The sequence below is a fragment of the Cheilinus undulatus genome, linkage group 13, assembly GCF_018320785.1.
Source record: "Cheilinus undulatus linkage group 13, ASM1832078v1, whole genome shotgun sequence".
Classification (NCBI taxonomy): domain Eukaryota; kingdom Metazoa; phylum Chordata; class Actinopteri; order Labriformes; family Labridae; genus Cheilinus; species Cheilinus undulatus.
In genome coordinates, this window is record NC_054877.1 from 45376171 (window position 1) to 45391944 (window position 15774).

At 40.7% G+C, this 15774-nt stretch overlaps 1 protein-coding gene across 5 annotated transcripts in view; it reads right to left on the bottom strand.

Annotated features, from left to right (window-relative positions):
* astn1 (astrotactin 1) overlaps positions 1 to 15774 on the bottom strand; it is a 714709-nt gene that overhangs the window by 433092 nt on the left and 265843 nt on the right. For all 5 annotated transcript variants that reach the window (XM_041803561.1, XM_041803558.1, XM_041803557.1 and 2 more), the window contains one exon: positions 14423 to 14573. In XM_041803561.1, coding sequence (XP_041659495.1) covers positions 14423 to 14573 — 151 coding nt within the window. The remainder of the gene's footprint in view (positions 1 to 14422; positions 14574 to 15774) is intronic.

A 15774-nucleotide genomic window follows, 5' to 3' on the forward strand; every position in this document is an offset into this window, starting at 1 on the left:
TGACGGTGTGTCTGTGAGCAGCGACACCCAGTCCGTACGCCATGACAGTCCACAAACAGCACATACCGAAGCTGATGCTTTGCCTAACCGTGGCTGGGGTGGGAGTAAACGGCGAATGCCGAGGAGGGGACGTGGTGGGGGTGGGAGTAAACGGCAAATGCCGGGGAGGGGACGTGGTGGGGTAGCAGGGGTGGTCAAAACACTGCGAATAGTGAAGGAGGTAGCGGCAGACGTGGTTGAAGCCGTGGCAGAAAACGCACAGCCAGTGCCGATAGAGGCAGCAGGGATGTTCATGGTTGATGTCAGAATATGCAAATTAGATGAGTGAATTTACTCCCATCACAAACTTTGGGTCATACTGAAGATTTTTGTTATTTACAGTATACTTTTATCTCAAACCACTTCCGGCGCCTAAAGGGTTAATAACTGGTTGTTCCACCTTTGGTGGCAGCAACTGCAAGAAAGCATTTGTTATAAATGTCAATGAGTCTTTCGCATCACTGTGGAAGAATTTTTGCCCACTCTATTTTGCAGAATTATTTTAATCCAGCCACACTGGAGGGTTTCCTAGCATGCTTTGGCTACTGGCTGCGTGCTCTTGTACTGCAAAATAGGGATAAAAACACAGAGTCTTTCTGAGTTGACACTTCAAAAAATGTTGATCGTGCGTTGATTTTAGTGAAACATTATTTTGTGGACCACCTTTACCAAACACTCGCTAAATCCCGGGAGAAACAGTCCACATCTGTTATGCTGTATAGTCTAGCTTCCTGGCCGGTACAACCAGCGAGTCCTGCATTAAAGGAGCAATACTCAGAACTAGAAAAAAGAAGGGGGTTTCAGAAATACCCGAGATACTGTAAGACTCTTGGTAAAAATTATTAAATATAAGAATATCCACTTTTTAAATGAATATAGATTTTTAGGGGTGGAAATCATACATACTGGATCTTTAAAGGGCTACTAAAATTGACCTTTGGGGCCTGATCTGGCCCCAGGTTCTCCAATTGAATGGCCTATACATAAAGGAAGCTCCCTTTAACCCTTAAGGCCCAAACATAATCGGGTGGAACGTACGCAGAACGGACTTCACGGAGGTCCGCACCGACTCAAAGCGGATGCCCGCAAGGCCAGTGCACATAAAGCTCAAAGTTTACGACCGCACGGACTCTGCTCCCAAACTGGTGTCACGCAAAACACTGCTCGGCATGTATTTTTCACATCGACTTGCATTAAATGTGACACTGACATTTCACACTTGTTTTTCCACGTCAATACTTCGTATGTCCTTCATCAACATGGCATACACCCTTTCCTTGTCTCTTGTGGCATTTAATGGCCGTACATACCACCGTCTCTTAATTTTATTGTTTTGCAAAGCCAGCAGGCAGAGCAACTCCTCTTCCTCGTCATCAGTGCAGGACGCAATGACAGAAAAATGTAAACAACACTCAAGGATTGTGGGAAATGTAGGATTTCACAGAAATTTCACAGGAAACTACTAACTAACAGTGGGCTCGACTATGGAAGCTCTGAATGACTGCGGACATTCCGCGTGGAGTCTGCTCCGCTCACAGTACGCTCGAGTATGTTTGGGCCTTTAAAGCTCACCTGGCAGATCCGTGCCACAGACACACCCCTTTATAAATTGCTGGGTAACTTTTGAACCGTAAGTCATAGGCACTAACGTAGCTCTTACAGAACATTTTCTAGTGAGCCTGGAACTTGGCTGATTATCCGGGGTCTCTGAGGACAGCGTTGTTGTATACAACAGTAAGTGACACAGTTTATAAAAATGTTGAGAACTTTTGAACCATAATCATAGACACTCATTATTTCCTCTGAAAGCTGACCGTTTTGCCATTCGTTTGCTACCATCCATGTCTCCGTAGCCCTAAAATATGCCATTGTGGTGAGCCTGGAACTTCCTTGACTTTTTGGGGTCTTTGGAGATTAAATCCACAGCGTTACGTCAGGTACTCTTAAAACCCAGATTGTCCTGATAAAAGGATGTATAGAGCTTGACTGTGCACCACAGGGTTGGTGTTTTACAAGCTTTTTAAGACAAAAGGTCCAGACAAGACATGACAGTGAGAAAATAGCTGTGAGCTCTAAAGATCATTCATTATTGTAACTCAGAACAACAAAATAACATCTGGCTCTCTCTGATTTGATTATGAAACATGTATGTTTTATTTATTAGGTGTAGAATAGAATAATTATGTCTAAGTATCATAAATGGAATATTTTTATACACTATTAGGCCCTATAATTTCTGCGTTAATGGAATTGCAGAAGGTATCACGGAATTAGCCAATAAAATGGAATCAACTATTTAATGCTGAATATCGCAAATAGTGACTTAATTTGACTGCAAAAGAGGAACCTTTATTTGAGGAGGATATTGCAGGGGGATCACTAATGCGTGGCACAACTGGTGCCTCTTTTCACAAACACTCCTCCGCCCTCCTCCTAAACAATACAAGCATGTCAAAGCGGCCACACTAAACACCGGCAGACACCAGTTACATAGCTCATCACGGGGCAATCAGTTTGCTTTTTTGTCCACTTAATATCCCTGCAGCATATCTGGTAGCTTAGCACAAAGACTGGAAAAAGATCATCCCGCCTGCTCCCAAAGGTACAAGAATCTGCAGACATGCACGAGAACAGCTCAATAATTGGGGTGTTTTATATGTTTTTTATGTCCATTTATTCTGCTGTTTAACAAGCAGTGGCATGTCATGTCTCGACAAAGTCGAGGTTTTTTTGATGGCTCTGAAGATCATGTTGCCACATTTTCCAGGTGTGATTCACAAGTAATAAAGATGATAGACATAAAGAATATCTGATATCAACATCTGATGCTCTGCTGTGTGGAGGAGAGGACAGGTGAGCACATCTACTATGGATCATCGGTAAGGAGGCTGACTGAGGAACAACTACAGGACTCAGCATCTACTCACTTCCAGCTCATGCTGCATGGTCGTGTTTACTCTGGTTCCATTACTTCATCCAGTTTTATTTCATTTTACTTATTTTTCATAGTGAATTTTGAGTCAACACTAGTCCAGAAACTGTTGCCAGTTCTTCTTGCCCATAGTCTGCTTTGTTTGTTTACTCTAAATTCATGCTTGACCATGAGGGATTCACATGATTTCCTGTTTTTGGAACCTTGATTCTGACTGGAGTATGCTGGCTATTGTGTGGTTTGCTGATTTGTTTGCACTCCAGACACAAGAACAATATTATTCTCTAGTTTGGTGTAAACTAGACCAAGTTGTGATTTCTTGGGACATATTATACTCCAATGTTTAAACACAAGCCTTCCAACTACCAAGTAGGCACTGTGCACTGTTACTATCAGTCCAAACTTGATCACTGTGGTTGGCACTGCAGAAATAAACCCTACTGTCTTCTATAAATCTGAATACACCACAGTCATTTGTAAATAGGGGGTAACAGTTGGGGTCAGGGTTTGGTGTTGGTTCAGTTCAACAGGAAAAAGCAACAAGAACTGCCAAATGCATGTTAGTGACGGTTACCAGCTCTTTCATCTGTGTTGATTTCAACTACCTATGATTACTGGCACAGCGCCTAAGAAAAATATTCACCCCCTTGCATGGTATACCCATTTTTAATTATTTAATAAATCAATAACAGCCAAAATAGTTTGGCTTTTTTGAAAAAGAAAAAAAAAAAAACCTCTACAAATTTGTGCCAATTAAACAAAACTATGTCATGTAAAATAAGTGACTGCATAAACAATAGAGAGTGACCTTTGGCTGCAATCACAGCACCGAGTCTGTGTGGATAGGTCTCAATCAGGCTCAAACATCTGAATACTGCAAATTTACTCAATTTTTTTTTTTTTTTCTTGCAAAACTGCTCAAGCTCTGTCAGGTTGTATGGGGATCAGGTGTGAACAGCTCTTTCCAAGTCCAGCTACAAATTCTCTATTGAATTGAGGTCTGAGCTTTGACTCAGCCACTCCAGAACGTTCACACCGTCATCTCTAAAGCAGTTACTCTGCCCTGCTCAACCAAAGAGCCTAATTGTTGAAAAGTAACTTTGCAAGAGCCACAATCTAAGTGGTGAAAAGTGACAAAATGGGCTAAAGTGGTGATAAAACTAAGTTAAAAAGGCAAAAAATGGGTCAAAGTGGTAATAAAACTAAGTTGAAGTAGCAAAAATGACCAAAAAACAGCAAAGAAGTGGCAAAAAATGGGTGCAAGTGGGCAAAATAGGCATAGAACGGCAAAAAAGAACTGGGTGAAAAATTACAAAAATAGAGATAAAAAGTGGTAAAAATGGATGACAAAAATGTAGTTACAGGTGGCAGAAATGGTCAAAAAGTGGTAAAAACATTGCAAATACAGGAAAGAAGTGGCAAAAATGGGCTTAATAAGCAGTAAAAATGGATTAAAAGTGGCGAAAAAAAGGAAAAAAGGGTGAAAAAAATTGTAAATAAGGGCAATGGATATACAGACAAAATGATAAAAGGTTTACAATTAAAGCCAACTGCATAAGAGTGGAAAACAAATGTAGCTTTAATAGAAATAGATCATTTCTGGGACAGTTTCCTTTTTTTAAGGTTTTGTGAGGAAAAATATTTAAAATAGAGACATGAAAGAGCCCCAAATCATCACAAAAGAGCCACACGTTGAGTATCACTGTGAACCATTTCTGTGTAGCTTTAGCTGAATGCTTGGGTTCATCATCTGAAAAATAAATCTTCTCCCGAGCTGTAGTTCTCTTGCAGACTGAAAGAGATTGTCCCCCAGGAATTTCCTTTATTTTGCTGCATTCATTTTACCCTCTAAATTTTAAAAGCCTTCCAGGGCCAGCTGCGGAGAAGCATCCCCACAGCATGATGCTGCCACCACTGTGCTTCACAGTGGGGATGGTGTGTTTGTGGTGATGTGCAGTGTTTTGCGTCCTATCTTATGGTCAAAAGCTCCATTTTGGTCTCATCAGACCAAAGAACTTTCTCCCACTTGACCATGGAGTCACCGACATGCCTTTTGGTGAACTCTAGTCCAGATTGAATCTGAGTTTTCTTCAACAGTGTCTTTCTCTTTGCCACTCTCCCACAAAGCTTTGAGTGGTTAAGATCCCGGCCAACTGTTGTTGTCTGCAGAGTCTCTCCCATCTCAGCTGCTGAAGCTTGGAGCTCCTTCAGAGTAGTCATGGGTGTCTTTGTGGTCTCTCTCACTAGTCTCCTTCTTGCACGCTGACTTAGTTTGTGAGGACGGTCTGATCTAGGCAGATTTACACATGTGCCATTCTCAAATTGAAAAGACCTGGGCCAAATTTTCTCCCCAGTCCAGCCCTGCTTCTTGCTCATTTTTGTTAAATAGTGGCAAGTAAACACTGATAGCATTGATGCCACCTGGATTGGATGCTTTGTTTGTGCCTTTTTTCTTCATTCAGATGTATTCAGCATGTGTCTGCATGCACCAAACCTTGACCCTGACTCTTCAAGGCGAATACTAATCCCCGTAGTTATAAAACATGCTAATACAACAGAGGTCATTGACATTTTCTATACAGTTTGAGTCTCCACAATCACAGTGCATTAGCATTTGGATGGTGCCCAGCTATACCGGTCAGTCCATCTTTGCTGCAATCTGCTCCGTCAACAACATCCTCATTTCCCGACATTTTGCAGGGGGAGACAAGTGACAAGACAAAGCTAATTAATCTCACAATCATCCCGTGATTATTACGCTCTCACTTCCAGAGGCGTTGTGTGCTGCGTCTCCCCAGGAGCGCAATACATCAGCCAGACGGAGCGGGTCGGCCAGCATCAGTGAAGCTCACACACCGAAAGATATTAAACGCAGACAGGACAGCTACTGGCAGAGTGTATGCAGACAAGGTGTTAATTGATTAGGGTTGGAATCAGAGCGCTGGGGCCCAGCCAGTTTACCACCCTGATTAGACGGATGAGAGGCTCATTTATAAGCTCGACAGTCACAAGATAATTACTAAAACACACAGTAATATATATGCTCTGGCAGCTGGGGATGAGGCTGCGCGGTGATGGACAGCATGTTTGCAAAGGTGAGATCAATGACTTCACTTGATTGGAAAGGTTTGAAAATGTGTTTGTCAGCAACGAAATAGCATGTATCAATTAAACTCAATAAATTAAAAAGCTGTCATAAGCTCCTCTTAGCATGTAAAAGTTAAATAATTCAATCATCTAATTCAGTTTCATGTGAAGCCAAATGACGTTCTCCATCCAATTTGCCTCAAAAGCCTAAAAAATCCGTCCGGTCACAAGCTTCTTCCAATCTACATCTTCTTTGTGATTGATGATTGTTTACATCCAGGGACGGATTTACATAAATTAAAGTCCGAGGTGAATTCGTACCGTCTCTTTCATTCAATTTGTGCCTGCAACCTGTGTGTAATTACTGTCTGATTTACTAAGGCAGCAACAGCGTCTGTGGCCGACTCCTCGGCGGATTCAGTAAATGAACGAGAGACGGGAAAAATGCAGTAAAAGGGCTGGGGTGAGATTGCAGGGCTAAGAAAAGAAACGATGAGACACTGCTGCAAAATAATCACTGAGAAAGTAACAAGAGAAATACAACACCACCTGTGTTTTACTCAGAAGACTGTAATAAAATCTAAGCCTGTAGGCGGATTTTAAAAAGTGGTTGAACAGAATTCATGACTGTTAAATAAAAAAATAGGAAAATGCAGAACTATAATTCTAAAGTTGAAAGTAAAAGTTTTATTTTCCTTTTATCAGTGTCTGTTACAGAAAAGAGGTCAATCAGAGGAATAAAAACTGTCAATTTCCACCCAGAACGTAGTGTTAATTATGGTAGCTAATTTTAATTTCAGTCTTAGTTTTAGTCTTTAAATGAAATACATTTTAATTTCAGTCACATTTTAGTCATTTCTATCCTTTCTAATTTTAGTCGACGAAAACTCAAAACATTCTAGTTTAGTTTAAGTCGATAAAAAGTCCTCACATTTTAGTCTTTACTTTTAGTCCAAGCATTTATTTTCTTGCCTAAATCTGGTACCAGATCATGGTAGTGTGTTCTCTGCTCTCTGTTAAACCTGGGGTCCCTGCTTTCTACAGCTGAGAGACAGAAGAGATACAGATATATTGTTTTTTGACAGATTTACCCAAAGTGGAGAAATATCATGGATTTTGAATGTTCAACACAAACTACATTACATTTTAGTCTAGTTTTAGTCATCTTGATGAAAACTAAACATACTTCTTGTCAGTTTTAGTCATCACAGATCTATTTTTTCTAGTTTTAGTCTAGTTTTTGTCATGGAAAAAAGAAGGCTGCTGATGAACATTTTGGATGGCCGAGCTTCTCACCCTATCTCTGAGGGAGAGCCCAGACACCCTGCGGAGGAAACTGATTTTGGACGCCTGTATCCACGATCCCGTTCTTTTGGTCACTACCAACACCTTGTGACCATAGGTGAGGGTAGGAACATAGATGGACCAGTAAATCGAGAGCTTGGCCTTTTGACTCAGCTCTTTCTTCACCACGACAGACGAAGCAGAGACCACATCACTGCCAACGCCGCACCGATCCGCCTGTCAATCTCCTGCTCTATTCTTCCCTCACTCGTGAACAAGACCCCGAGATACTTGAAGTCCTCCACTCAGGATCTCATTCCCAACATGGAGAGGGCCTTCCACCCTTTTCCAACTGAAGACCATGGCCTCAGATTTGGATATGATTCATTTCTATGCCACCAGTTATTTTTTCACATTTTACTGCTACAATATTTGATTAGTTTGAATAGGAGATTCTTTCTGCTGTTTTTATGTTGTTACCAAGTTCCTGCTAATGCAAGATATCAACACTCCATATTTGCCCCAGGTAAATGTCGAGTTCACCCAGCACCTTGACAAAAATGTTAGTGCTGGTATGGTCTGCAGTGAAACAGCACTGCTTCTATCTTCACTGTGATAAACCAGTGGTTCTCAAACTTTTCAGACCGAGACCCTGAAAATAAAGGTGCCAGAGACCGGGGACCCCCACTGTGCCTGAAGGTGTTTGAACACAACCAGGAAATTCAAGAATAGCCACATAAAAACCAGGCTGCCCATAAGGAGGGATAAAGGGGGAGGTTTCTGGGAGCCAGCCAAACTGGGGGACCATGGAGGTCAGCAAAACCATGGTCCATTGTGTAGTTAAGCTGTGATAACCATATGTGATATTTTACCTGAATAATAACCACTTATCAAACAATATTTATTCATTTAGTCTTCCTTCAATGAAAATAAATTGTGTTAAAAACATAAATAAAATGGATTAAAAATGGCTAAAAATGGTTAATAATGGCAAAAAAACGGTAGAAAAGGTGGTGAAATTGGATTTTTGCAAAAAATTGATCGAAATTAGGTTGAATGGGATGAAAGATTGATATAAACTGGCAAACATGGGATAACTGTGGTAAAATGGGCAAAAAGGGGTGTATAAAGTGGTTGATAGAGGTAATAATGGGTCAACAGAGGCAACAACAGGCAGAAAGTGGCAAGAACTACTACAAGAACTAGAAAAGCACTCGGAGAGCGCAGACCTCTGCCATTAGCCCTATCTCCTAACAGTAAAGAATCCTTTAATAACTCTTTGGGCGCCACAGTTTTTTCTGGAAAATATTCAATTTTGATATCAAGATTTCAAACGGCTGTAGCTTGGAAGTGGTTGGAGATAAAGATATACTGTAAATGAGAAAAATCTTCAGTATGGCCCAAACTTTGTGATGGGAGTAAATTCACTCATCTAATTTGCATATTCTGACATCAACAGGCAGCCTCCACTGCCATTGGCTGTGCATTTTCTCCCATGGCTTCTACTATAGGTTTCTATCATGTCTCTACCTCCGCGGTGTTTGTCATTCCCGATCTTTGTCACTATTCAACGTGTTTTGAACCCCCCCCCCCCCCCCCAAGATACTCCCACCACAGCATTCGCTAATTACTACCTCCCTGGTGGGGTGGGAGCACGGTGAGGCAAAGCATTGGCTTCACTACTTGTGGACTGTCATGGTGGACGCATTGCCTGCCGGTCCCAACAGATGCACTGACAGTCTCTCCCATGGTCTCACCAGACGACTGGAAGTCATGGTAGAGGGTGAATATTCCTCTATTCCTCCCAGCACTGTGAGTATCCTCACTACAATTCACTGTCTTTCTCTCTGTTATGCTCCGACCCGTCTCCTCGACTGGGCGTGCGTCTTTCAAACTCTATAAACTCCAAAACTTTGAATAGAAACACACCCAAAAATGCTGCTGGGATTGAAGTTATTCATGGCTGCCATCTCCTGGTGTAAAGTGGTAACAACATTAGAAAAGCAGTCGGAGAGCGCAGACCTCCGCCATTAGCCCTATTTCCCAGTAGTAAAGAATCCTTAAAAAGGAAAAAAAAAAAAAAAAAAATCCTGGATCCAGACGGTGATCCGGATCACTCCCAAAATTTTATCAGTTCTTCCTTATGTCATTTTTTACATTTCCTGAAAATTTCATCAAAATCTGTCCATAAATTTTTGAGTTATGTTGCTGACAAACTAACAAACTCACAAACCCTGCCGATCACATAACCTCCTTGGTGGAGGTAATTAAGTAATGGAAAGGCTTTAAAATGGACAACAATGGATTTAAAGTGGCAAAAATGTGCTAAAAATGGTGTTATAAGGTGATGAAAAAGGGTTAACATTTTGTAAAATTGGTGTAAAGTGTCAACAGTGTTTTTAAAAATTATTATTAGTTTTTTAAGGAATCTGGTGACCCCCTTTCAGTGTCTTGTGACCCCCAAGGGGGTCCGGAACCCAAGGTTGAGAACCACTGTGCTAAATAATAATAAGCTGGCATGAATTTCAGTGCAGTGCAACTTTTCAGAAGGTCTTTTTTAAGCATTCTCCATGGTGCTCCATGATCATTTTCCTCCTCTTGTTTTACATTTTGTCCACCTCCTACTTAATAAAGCTCTACTGAAGCATGAAATGGTATATTTTTGCTCAGGATGACAGTTTTCTTTGTGGTTTCAGTGAACAGCCACAAATGATGTGGAAACAGAAACATTAAGGGATAAGTAGTACGAGGAAGCGCAGACATCTCCTTTTGTTCTTTTATTCTTAGAAAAAATATCACAGACGTCCTCGGCATGCTCACAGGGATGGAAATATAACAGGACAATAAATAATTAATAGAACACAAAAGAGGCGTCTCATGACACCTCAAAGCATCGGCGAGACGTGTTTTCACTGATTCCTTAAAGGATGGGAGTAAGACTAATTTCAGAGAGGGAAAAAGATTTTTCTTGTGCTTTTGGCAGGGATTTGCAATGCGCTGCAACATGAAGGAGCTGCCCTCTAGATGTTAGTGAATACAAACTGTTGTTTAAAAAGCTTCCTGTAATTATGTGTAAAAGAAGAATATTATGACTCAGAATACCTGAGTCTTCCTTTGCTTTTCACATGAGGAAAGAGAGGCAAAATAAAAAGTCGTGTTACAAACGGGAAATATAATCAAAACCCTCTGAGACTTCAAAGCCCCGCGTGGCAGAAAATCTCCACTCCATCATCTCTCGGTACAAGACGGAAATTGGATGGATATTTTCGTCTCACACTATCCAGTGCAATGTTGCTGCAACTCTGTGGACCTTTTCAGATTTCTAAAAAAAGCTATTTCTGATAGTGGATGTTATTATTCAGGTCTATTTCACATATGCTAACAAGTTGTACTAACAAGTGTGATATTTGTGTGGGACCGTCTAAGGTGAACAATGGTGGACTGTCCAGTGAAACTCACTGAAGGAAGATTATAAAACATCCAATTAGAGTTCCTCTGTTGTCTTAATGTTCCTTAGCAACAACATTGTGACATTTACAAGCCCACAGAGGGGCAAAGAAACCTCCTGAGCATTTGTTTTTGATGAACAGTACAGCTTATCCTGTAAAAAAGAGGAAAAAAGCATGCAAATACTGGCTGATGTTTAAACGGCTTCTTTGAATCATGACCCATTCACAGTGCCATTTCAGGGCGTGGTGTTTTAACCCCCGATATGAATGCTACAGAGATGTAAAGAGGTGACGGAGTGTTTTTTCCCTCTGTGCTGGCTTCTAACAGTTTCAGATTAGAGGCATGGCAGCAGCATCTCAGCTCACGATGTTTGACAAGAAGGCTTGGCTCACAATCTCCGTTCCAGTTCATCACAAAGGTGCTCAATAGGGTTAAAGTCAGGGCTCTGTGTGTGCCCATCAAATTCTTCCAGACTGAACTTATTATAATTTAATTAAGGCACACCTGAGATCAAGCCAAACTCTCAAGGCACACCAGAATCATAACCATGACAAAAATGGCTTCGTCAGCACTGGTACCAGCTCCTTTAGTTGTTGTTTAGTGGTAGTAATAACATATGGTTGTACAAATCCCCACAGCATGCCCAAACTTACCTGAGCCTTCTCACACCATTTGAGAAATACTGGTCTAGGTTCTCAACCTTTTCAGCTCGTGACCCCCAAAATAAAGGTACCAGAGACCGGGAACCCCCACTGTACCTGAAGGTGGTTGGAGACATGCTTGCACAGTTAAGAACAGTCATGTGCAGACAAGCCTGCCCAGAAGGGGGATAAGTGGGAGAACTTTCTGGCACCCAGCCAAACTGGGAGTCCACGGAGGACAGCAAAACCATGATCCACTGTACAGATAAGCTGTGATATCCATATTTTATATTTAACATGAAACAATAATCACTCTTATCAAAGAAACAAATAGTGTTTAATCATTTGTGTAGTAAATAGCCTTTAAAAAATTTAACTCCCTTTTGTTAAAAAAATAATTAAAACAGATTATACTGTATATTGACAAAAAAGGTATTAATGGCAAAAAATGGTAGGAAAGGTGGTAAAACTGGATTTGAAAAGTGGCAGAAATGGATTAGACGTGGCAAAAATTAGATAAAAATGGCAAAAAAAAAAAAGGAGGCAAAAAGGGACATTAATTGTGTTAAAAAGCAGTTAAAAAGTGTCTGAAATGGGTTTGAATTGGCCAAAATGGGTGGAAATGAGGTGAAATAGGGTAAAAAATTGATATAAAGTGGCAACAAAGGGTTAACTGAAAAGGAAAAAATAGGTAGATATTGGTTAAACTAACAAAAATGGGCATATCAGGTAGTGAAATGTGGTTAAAATGGGACAAATAGTCAACATCAGGTTTAAGAGGCAAGAATTGGTTTAAAAGTGGCAAAAACAGGCAGAATAAAAGTGCTGGAGTGGTGGGGAAAATGATGAAAAGAGGTTAAATATTGGCAAAAGGGGGTCGGGATCCCCTTGGGGCTCATAAGACACTTACAGGGGGTCACCAGATTAACTAAAAAAACTATGAATATTTTAAAACATTTTTTCCAGCTAATTTTGCCATTATTATTTGCCACTTCTGCACAATTTGAACCAATGTTTCCCTCTTTTTTTGACCCACTTTTGGCAGGTTACACTGGTGTTGCTAAGCTTTAACCCATTTTAATCACTTTTCCCCACCAATTTTTGCTAATTGTACCATATTTTTGTCACACTAAACCCATTTTTATCAATTTTAAAAACTTTTCCACCATGGTTTTTCTGCCTGTTTTTGCCACTTCTTAACCAATTCTTGCCTCTTTCCACCTATTGGTGCCTCTGATGATCCACAATTGCCATTATTAACCCCTTTATTACCACTTTATTGCTCATATTTGCCCATTTTAACTATATTCCTACCACTTTATTGCCCATTTTTACCATTTTAACCAATTTTTTGCCAATTTTTGCCCATTTCTCTGCCTCAGTTAACACATTTTCCCAGTTTACACTACTTTTTTCCCCACTTTAATCCCATTTCAACAAATTTTGGACATTTTTGTTCCATTTCTGCCACTTCTGATCCACTTTAACCACTTTTTGTGCCGTTTTTTACTTAATTTTTTGCCACTTTTATCTAATGTTTTCTACCTCTAACCCAATTCTGATTTTAAACTCCCATCCCACCACCTTATCCACCCTGTTTTTGACATTTTAACCCAATTTAATTCTGTTTTAAAGAAAAGCCTTTTACATTTTTCAGATGGCTATGTGCTATGGCACAAATGACTGAAAAAAAAGATATGGGAGGCCTTGTCTGCACATGGCTATTCCTGAATGTGCAAGGCTGTCTCCAACCACCTTCAGGTGCAGTGGGGGTCCCAAGTCTCAGGTACCTTTATTTTGGGGGTTGTGAGCTGAAAAAGTTGAGAACTGATTTCCTTTAAAACATGAAAAAAAAAAAAAAAAAAAAAAAAAAAAAAATTTGCAAATTAAAGCGAACAACATCAAAAATAAATAAATAAAATACAGATAGAGACAAAAGAAGCCAAAAGAAAATGTGAAACAGGGAAGTTTCTGACTAGGAATGTTTCCTGAAGGAATGTCACACCTAACAGTACCATGTCTTTACTTTTATTTTAGCCACTGCCAGTGCCAGAGTAACAATAAAGGGCCTAATTTAAAGCCTTCCACAATGTAAACAAAAGCATTAAAGGCAGATAATGACAGAACAAGGAAGCAGCCAGAAAATGCACAAATGCCCCCGATGCATAAATGCTTGTTTGCTGATCTTCTCTGTGCCGAATTTTACCAGTCCATCTGCATTTATAGATGCATCCTCTCTAATCTTTAACTGAAACATTTTCCCATTAAAAAACATCTCACAAGCTCCATCCTTGAGGTGCATTAGACGAGATAAGATGAAGCATTCTGAATTGCATAAATTGCATCTCCCCGGCCCACCTGAAAAGCTCTACCCAAGTGCGTCGCAGCACTTGAAAAGAAATTAAATTTTCAGGGGAGGGGGTGGTTTGTGACAGCTTTTCTATAGAGGGAAGGGGATTTAGATGCAGCAAAACACTAGCAGACGGCGCGAAGATTCTGCAAATAGAAGGAACGCTATTTCTTGAGCCCCCAACAGATGGACATGAAAACAAACCTGGCTGCTACATTTCCTCGATGCTAAGCACCACCTGGACGTAATGAGTGTGTTGTCGGCCTGAGAGGCAGATGAGACAAGAGGCGAAGTCAAACTGTCCACTCAGACACATTACAGAGAGCGGCTCTGCTGCTCGTCCTTCATGTGGGTCATCTCAGCCTGCAGAAAGGCTCATGAATATTTACACAGCTAGCTGGACTTAATAATTGATGGCCACAACAGGATATTCATACAACATTAGAATATAAAACAATAGCGCAGAGGTGGTATGAGTGGGCAGAAGATCAAAAATCCCCAAGGCTTGGATCTTCACAGTGTTAGAAGTAAAGTACTTTGAAAATGATTTAAATCGAAATCTAAGCACAGGGTCATGGTCGGCTTTTTGCGTTAATGTATGAAAGCTTGGAGCCAGAAGTTCATAAAATAACAACTTACCACGCATCCAGTGGAGTCCAGCTTTCGGTCGGAGATGCAGCGGAAGTTGCGGCTGCAGCCTCCATTGTCCTTGGTGCAGTCTCTGACGGGGCCAAAGGAATCCAGGAGAACCTCCAGAGAGTCAAAGGATGAACTGATCATCAGCTCCTCTCTGTGACAGCATGCATGGGAAACAAAAAGTAAATGATGGTTCAGTTATGTGAAGCTCTTTCTTTCCGCTGCCGCTGCTAAGGAATGACTTGAGTTTTAATTTTACACTTGGTCACACTTCCTGTTACCCTAAAATGTATCAATCCCCTTGTTTCTTTTACCCTTTAATTGCTTAATAGATGCACCTTTGGCTGCAATCACAGCACTGAGTCTGTGTGGATAGGTCTTAATCAGGCTTGCATATTTGGACTCTACAGTTGGATTGAGGTCTGGGCTTTGACTCCAGAACTCGGCCACTCCAGAACATTCAGCTTGTTGTCTTCAAACCATTTCTGTGAAGCTTGTTGTCTTGCTGAAATACATTCAAGCTGTAGGTCTCTTGCAGATTGAAGAAGATTGTCCTCAAGGATTTTGACATATTCCATTCAGTTTACTCACTACTTTTACAAGTCTTTCAGCACCAGCTGCCAAGAAGCATCTCCACTGTATGATGCTGCCACCAATGTGCTTGACAGAGATGGTGTGTTTGTGGTGATGTGCAGTGTTTGGTATCTGGTCTGATGGCCAAAAAGCAACATTTTAGTCTCACCAGACTTATACTTCTTTTACATGCCTTTTGGTGAACTGTAGTCCAGATTTAATCTGGGTTTTCTTCAACAGTGGATTTCTCTTTGCCACTCTCCCATAAAGCTTTGACTGGTGAAGAACCTGGCCAACAGTTGTCTGCAGAGTCTCCCCCATCTCAGCTACTCCTTCAGAGTCATTGGCAGAGGTGGAAAAAATACCAGACTATTGTACTCAAGTAAAAGTACAGTTACTCTGGTTCAGATTTACTTGAGTAGAAGTAAAAGCACTGGTTTGTAAATCTGCTTAAGTAAAAGTAAAAAGTAAGTCACTTAACATGTACTCAAGTACTGAATAGTTAGTTTTGATACCCACGGGGCTTTCACAGTGAAATACGACCTGTCCCTAATGTGCAATACCAACAAGAAAATATGGACCTCCAACCAGGTTATTTTTTATAAGATTTGACCTAACCTAAAGTACAATGCAACAGCTTTTTAAGGAAGAAATATGACCGTCATGTGTTTGAAAGCCAAACCACTGTCCGTTTTTATGTTGCTGGCAGAAAGCTTGGACTTCCTGTTGCGGCTTTTAGTGTTTATTTTTTTACTCAGCATCCAAAGCTTTTAAAAATGTAA